This window comes from Arachis ipaensis, chromosome B10, assembly GCF_000816755.2.
Source record: "Arachis ipaensis cultivar K30076 chromosome B10, Araip1.1, whole genome shotgun sequence".
Taxonomy (NCBI): domain Eukaryota; kingdom Viridiplantae; phylum Streptophyta; class Magnoliopsida; order Fabales; family Fabaceae; genus Arachis; species Arachis ipaensis.
In genome coordinates, this window is record NC_029794.2 from 11,189,921 (window position 1) to 11,197,147 (window position 7,227).

Consider the following 7,227-nt stretch of genomic DNA (forward strand, 5'->3'; position numbering starts at 1 on the left):
TGTTTACCATTGATGTCCTTGTCATATTCTCAATGAGCTGGAAAAGTTCCTTACATGTATTGAAATTTGTCATCAGGGTGGGTGATTCGTTTCAGAGGCCTGAAGTCTTTGATTTTGATCATGTTCATTTTGATTCGGGCTTTGGAAGTCCGGTTGCTATCCTCTATGGTGCTCTTGGGACCAGTTGCTTTAAGGAATTTCATGGTGCTCTGGTGGGAGCTGCCAAAGAGGTTCATTCATTGACTTTTTGTTTCCTGTTTCTATGTTAGGGAGAATATCATATGCTGTAAATCGCGCACCTTAAGAAAATTATGATGACGGTTTGTTAAGCATCTTACTGTCCTAATCTAGGAAATGTATTTGCATTCACCTGGCTATTGCTTAGGATCAGACCATATTAACATGGTGATTTATTTGATAAAATCAAGGAGAATGCAGCGAGTGAAGCAATGGTGGAAAAACAGATGAAAAATAATGCAGATCATATTATGTTAAATTGGCTTCAATAAATAACTTAGTGGCTATGATCCTTCATTAATTCTCCCAAAAAATGATATTTTCTCCCTTTGAACGACGATTGATATGTTGTTTGAATATTTTTAGGGAAAAGTTAAGTACATATTAAGACCTGTGTTGCCAGCTGGATGCGAAGCAGGTATCGGCCACTGTGGGTCTCTTGGTGCAAGCGAATCGGTGAACTTGGGTGGTTATGGTGTGGAGCTTGCTTTAAAGAATATGGAATATAAAGCAATGGATGACAGCACAATTAAAAAAGGTTGGCGTTATTGGCTCCATATGGATTTATGTTTTGAATGAATGTAGAAGCAATTTTTTACTGTAGAACTGGTGCACTATTGAATTAGAAGTTCTTTGTTCTCTGGTTTAATTTTCAGGCTTGGTTTCGAAGCATTTTGTTTTATTACAGAAAATACACAGCATTCTTCTTCTTCTTTTTTTTTTTTTTCGTGTATATTATTAAAATGTTTGCATGGGATAGGATTAGATGCCTAGCATCTATTTGGTGTTAAGGCTCGTGATCTTTATAGGAGACTTTTCTTCTCAAACATGTTGAGAGATTAGAAAGCTATGCTTTACTTACAGATTACCTAGAAGTCTCTCTCCATCTGATCTTATGAAGGCCCTGAAGGCCTTCTTCATATGTTAGGATTTATTGCGAGCTTAGTATAACCAATCTTAAACCTAGATAAAATAGGAGTGTTGTGTCATGATGTTGACTTGCCATTGTTCAACTTTGTTGAATCTCTATGACTTGGATCAAACATACCTCAATCAAATGAAATGGTCAAAGAATTTACTTTGAAACAAAGAAAGAATTTCAGCATAGGGCAAAACAAAAGAAGAGAAAAAAAGATCTATGCGATGTTTACGCAAACCTAAAAGAGAGCTCTTGTGTAAGATGGTGTGTTAGATTTATAGCCATTCATTTACCTTTATCTACAAGCTTAGGTTTTTGGGATAAGTAGTTTCATGAGATATTGTTAGAGCTTCTATGACCAAAAAGTTGGAGTTCAATTCTTGTTTCCCCAAAAGAAAAGAAAAATGGCCTATGCGAAATTCACGCAAACCCAAAAGCTAAGGCTTTTGCTTGAGGGGGTGTGCTAGAAATATAACCATCTATATCTATCATCTTAAACTTTTGGGATAAGTAGTTTCTTGATAGTTATCCGTACTTGTGAATATTTCTGTTATTGATACAGTTTGTTGGTTGCAGGTGTGACTTTGGAGGATCCCCGAACAGAAGATCTTAGCCAAGAAGTCAGAGGATTCATATTCTCAAAAATTCTGGTTTGTGCAAGTTAACGCTATATTTGTTTTCCATCATATACATGAAAAAATAGAACTCAATGTTCTACGTTTTATTATATTCATTTTGCTACTATGTGTGCCTGATGTTAACTTGGTTTTGTATCTTTATTGGATGATAACCCCCCTCCCCCCCTCCCAAAAAAAAATCCCTCCTCTTTTCTTTGTGATTAACAGTCTGTTGCTTGTCTTAGATATTTGGAAATTTTAAGGTGCAGATGAGTTTACATTTTGTGTTTACTTGCAGGAGCGTAAACCTGAGTTAACATCTGAGGTCATGGCTTTCAGGGATTATCTCTTGTCATCAACTGTATCAGATACACTTGATGTTTGGGAATTGAAGGGTATTGGAATTAACTGATAATTTGTTTCCATTTTGTTGGGTTTAACAAACTTTTCTCTAATATATTCTCATTGATGACAGATCTGGGGCATCAGACTGTACAGAGAATAGTCCGTGCCTCTGATCCTCTGCAGTCAATGCAAGAAATCAATCAAAATTTTCCTAGCATAGTTTCTTCTTTATCTCGCATGAAGGTAATTAAAATCAATGCATTAAGGATCCAAAAATATTTCCTTTGTTGCACGGGTACGCTTGGATACGCACCTAACAAAAGATAATATTGTTTTATGTAAAAATGCGTTTTGGGTACTGCTGAATACTTTTTTTTGTTCTAATTAGCTCAGAATAACGTCGTTTTGGGTAAATTTTATTTAAATTTTTTATTCCAAAACTATTTAGATGTGTATTTTAAAATATCAAGTTGACTATTTAGTTAGACTATATAAATGTTTATTTTTAATTTAATATAAATAATTTAGATTATATTGATGTTAAATGACATAAAACATACTTTATTAGTTGAAACTTACTACTTACTTTTAAAAGTTTGTGAAATTTACATATATTTTTATGCATATATACTGATGTACCCGTACTTTTTATTTTCCATTTAAATTTTCATACCAGATACGGTACCCATATTCATGCAACATAGAATATCTCTAAGACATTTTTCTCCATGATTATTGTCTATTATTCTTACAGGACTTTGTTGTATGACAGCTTGATGAATCCGTTCAAGATGAAATAGTAGCAAACCAGCGTATGGTTCCACCTGGCAAGTCTTTAATGGCCCTCAATGGTGCTTTGGTCAATATCGAAGATGTTGACCTTTATCTGTAATGTTTTTTTCCTCCTGCTGACATTGTTTTACATTATGATGCTGAAATGTTTTTCTTTTGTTTGTTTTTGCTCCTTTACTCTTAGTGGTTCTTTTGTTGCATACCAATCTCTTGAAGGTTTTAGATCAGTCCAATTTATAGACTTCGATCTGCCTTTAATTGATTATTATGTTTGGTCGAAAGTATTTCTTGTCTATGCTAATTGCTAATATGTGCTTTTATCAGCTAACAATATTATCAACTGAAGGACTTAGTTTCGGGTTCTAAGAAATATAAACCTCTGGCAGGCATTTGATTATGGTTTTATGACTGCTATCGTTTTGTAGACACTGATTTTCAAAACCTGTGGAGGAAGCTATGGTTATGGAATTAATAATCTTTGAACTTTAGTTACAATATTAACAATCAAATGAGCATTTGAATATGTTCTATGAATGGTTGTATATCACCATAGATTCTTAGTTCTTGTAGCATGTATAGCCTGAATAATTTAGCTATTCTAGTCATGTGGACTAAGCCTCTCCACATGAGCATTATTGATCAAACCAATCTTCGTGGTGGTTGGTTATGTTGTATCCAATATTCTACTTTGTTTTTTGTTTGTCTTTCCCTGGAATTATCGTGATAGTTATGCCTGGCAAGAACAGTGACTGTTGAAAAAATTAAGACATTCCAACTCATAAAATACCTTAGTAGCACATGAAGTTCATCGTTAATCGTGTGAAGCTTCATGTAATAGTAGCACATGAAGTTCATTGTTAATCGTGTGAAGCTTGATGTAAATGCTGATTGTATAGTTACGCCTTTTTGTAGTTGGTTTAAAAGTGACATGAATGTCTTAAACTTGAAGTGGAATGCAAATTTCAGGCTACTAATATTATTTTATTGTCTTAATAAGGTTGATTGACTTGGTTCATCAAGATTTGTTGTTAGCTGATCAGTTCTCAAAATTGAAGGTAAATAGCATCTAAGAAGCGCCATTTTGGTATAGTCTTAATAGGACTAATTTCTAGTCTATTTGCTGACTGACCTAATTAGTTTCAGGTGAAAATAATCTCCTGATGCATTTCAATAGAATAAACATAATTATCCATAAAACTAATGTAAAAATATTTACCCTAGGTTATTGGTATCTTTCGATATATCTTTAAAGATGCACTTGTGCATATCCAATGAAAAAAAAGCTTGTCAGAGACTTGCAGTTGAGTTATGTTTTGCTGTATATCTTGGCTGTAATATTGATGTTCCCAGTAATTACAGATTCCTCATAGTACTGTACGGAAACTGCTGTCAACTTCACCTCCTTCGGAATCTAGTACATTTCGTGTTGATTTTCGTTCTACTCATGTTTATTATATTAACAACTTGGAAGAAGATGCTATGTACAAACGATGGAGGAGCAATCTAAATGAGGTTAATCTTTGATTTTAATCTTGGGCAATATTATTATTCTAAAAGTATGCATTACAAATTTTTGTTTTCATCTGAATATCTTTGTTTTTTTAGATCTTGATGCCAGTCTTCCCTGGGCAGCTACGTTACATCCGTAAAAATCTTTTCCATGCTGTTTTTGTTCTTGATCCAGCAACCAGTTGTGGTCTTAAGGCATGTTTGTTTTCTCAAATTTCTGATATTTTCACATTGTTCTCTTTATGTATTGGGAATCCTCATTACATGTCTTATTGCTTGGAACCGTGCAGTCAATTGATCTGATAATTTCCTTTTATGAGAATAATGTTCCTATGAGATTTGGGATCATCCTGTATTCTTCAAAGTACATCATGCAGTTAGAGAACCATTCTACCAAAGATGGTGATAAATTTGAGGAGGATATATCAGATATGGTAATTTTTACCTTTTTTATACACACACACCCTTGGGATCCAACAGTGAGTTTATGATGTATACCTTTTGTCTTTTAATTTTCAGATCATACGTCTCTTCAGCTATATCAAGGAGAACTATGGAACTCCATTGGCTTTCCAGTTTTTGAGTAATGTAAGAATTTCTCTTCAGTGCTAGTCATCTTCTATTTCTGTGTCACCTTGGTGAATTACTGCTTTTATTTAGATTCAAAAGATTTATATACAAGTATGACATGACTGAAATCCAGTTAAGTCTATCTTGAGAATTTGTGGCAACTAGTTCAGAATTTTAATCTATCAAGTTCCCTGATTGACTGAAAGGTACATTTATTCCACCTGTAGCCACACAAATTTTCTAGGAAATAACTAACCTTCAGATGGTTGTGGACAGATGCTAAAAATGTTCTGAGTTTGCAATCAATTGAAAGAACTGTGTTTACATGTTTTGTAGGTTAACAAATTACATACGGAATCAGATGGTCATGCAGATGATGCTCTTGAACTTCACCATGTTGAAGGGGCATTTGTGGAAACAATATTGTAAGATTTTGCAAGAATTTTTTATTGTCCGGTGTGATGCTGATATTTCTCTAATATATCACTTCTATGGTTCTATTCTTTTTCTACAATATCCTGTGTTTTTATTTATTTCTTGTTTATAGATATTGATGTATGTTCTCACCATTTCTCTGTTGACCCAAAACAAAGTCCTTACCTCAAGTGATCTTTTGTTTATAAGGCTTAATTAAGTGTTCTCATAATTTTCTGTAGACCCAAAGTAAAATCCCCACCTCAAGAGATGTTACTAAAGCTGGAGAAGGAGCAAAAGTTGAAGGAATTGTCACATGAAAGCTCCCTGCATGTATTTAAGCTTGGCTTGTCTAAGCTTGAATGTTCTTTGTTGATGAATGGGCTTGTTATTGATCCCACTGAGGTAATGATCTTTTGAGGCTTTTATCTAAGTCATAATCATAGTTCCAAAATTATATATTTGTCTTAATGATTTTTGCATTTAATCCTTAAATATACAAACGACAAATACCCCTTGAATGATTTGAAAACGTGATAAAAATAACCAATAAATATTATATTTTTTATAATTGCCAATTTTTTTTTCTGTATTTAGCAAACAACTTGTGCATTTGATCTGAATTTTTGTGGTGACATTTGAATACCTATTTAGAAGGTGTACACAAAAAATTGGAACAAAATTTGATCTATAGAATTTTTTTTTTAAAAAAAAATTGGTCATTCACAATTAAAAAAATTTAAAAATTCAAATGGCATAAAATTACCAAATTTTAAGAATGAAAATATTTTATTTTTCTAATTATGTTTGTGTAAAAATCACATTAAAATTTGATTTCTTAAAGTCTATTTTTAGAATATATATTTAATATCTAGTTATTTTTATCATATTTTTAAATCCTTTGAGAGTTTATTTGTCGTTTGTATCTTTTGTGGTTATTTTTAAAACCTTGTGAACTTTTAGATACCATTTTGGTTGTTTATCCTTTTTGTTTCTTATAAACATAAAACATCAATATATATTGTTAGTTTCATTATAAATTATTTATGTTTGAACATTATTCTCTTATTTAATCACCTAGGGTTAACCACTACCATTTTATGAGAGTGCACATTGGATTTGGCATGGTACACTTAGTTCCAGTTGTGTCTGGCCAAATTGCTACTATTTAACTATAGTTATGGTCACTGCGTTTTCATGACAGTGCGAAACTGCCATACAACCTAAGCTGTTCTGTCATCTCTCCTTTTCTTTTCAATGAATTTTATCAGGAGGCTTTATTTAATGCCTTGAACGAAGAAACTCAGAGAATACAGGAAGGCGTGTATTTTGGGCAAATAAATTCTCACACTGATGTATTAGATAAGTTCCTATCAGAAGCTGGTATTCAACGATATAATCCTCAGGTATATCATTTTTAACAGTTTGTTAGTTCTGCAAACATGTGATGTGTGGCTAACCAATTTCTTATTGGTGTAGATTATTTCTGACAACAAACCAAGGCTCATATCTTTGTCTACGTTTATTTTTGGAGAGGGATCTATACTGAATGACATTGACTACTTGCATTCTCCTGGAAGTAAGTTGTTGGAATGAATCAATATGTTAACTATTTCTGTAGTTGTTTTTTGTCTTTACATGTGGAGTCCTTTTTGTCAAATGCAGCAATGGATGATCTGAAACCCATAACACATCTTGTTGCTGTTGATATCACTTCAAGTAGTGGGATAAAATTACTTCGGCATGCCTTAAATTACCTGGTTAGTATTGTTTTGTTTCGGTTGAAAATTCTTGTACTTTTGAAGCTTTTCCTTTTTCTTTAAC

The 7,227-nt window shown here is 32.9% G+C and overlaps 1 protein-coding gene across 2 annotated transcripts in view; it reads left to right on the top strand.

The window, feature by feature from the left end:
- LOC107622442 (UDP-glucose:glycoprotein glucosyltransferase) overlaps positions 1–7,227 on the top strand; it is a 17,690-nt gene that overhangs the window by 1,386 nt on the left and 9,077 nt on the right. Inside the window, exons 3-18 of one of the 2 annotated variants that reach the window (XM_016324323.2) lie at positions 37–230; positions 604–775; positions 1,733–1,806; positions 2,072–2,168; positions 2,249–2,361; positions 2,891–3,006; positions 3,908–3,965; positions 4,270–4,422; positions 4,516–4,614; positions 4,710–4,853; positions 4,939–5,007; positions 5,326–5,414; positions 5,646–5,808; positions 6,675–6,809; positions 6,883–6,982; positions 7,069–7,163. In XM_016324323.2, the coding sequence (XP_016179809.2) occupies positions 37–230; positions 604–775; positions 1,733–1,806; positions 2,072–2,168; positions 2,249–2,361; positions 2,891–3,006; positions 3,908–3,965; positions 4,270–4,422; positions 4,516–4,614; positions 4,710–4,853; positions 4,939–5,007; positions 5,326–5,414; positions 5,646–5,808; positions 6,675–6,809; positions 6,883–6,982; positions 7,069–7,163 (1,871 nt within the window). The remainder of the gene's footprint in view (positions 1–36; positions 231–603; positions 776–1,732; positions 1,807–2,071; positions 2,169–2,248; positions 2,362–2,890; positions 3,007–3,907; positions 3,966–4,269; positions 4,423–4,515; positions 4,615–4,709; positions 4,854–4,938; positions 5,008–5,325; positions 5,415–5,645; positions 5,809–6,674; positions 6,810–6,882; positions 6,983–7,068; positions 7,164–7,227) is intronic. The other variant, XM_016324324.2, reaches the window with a different exon arrangement.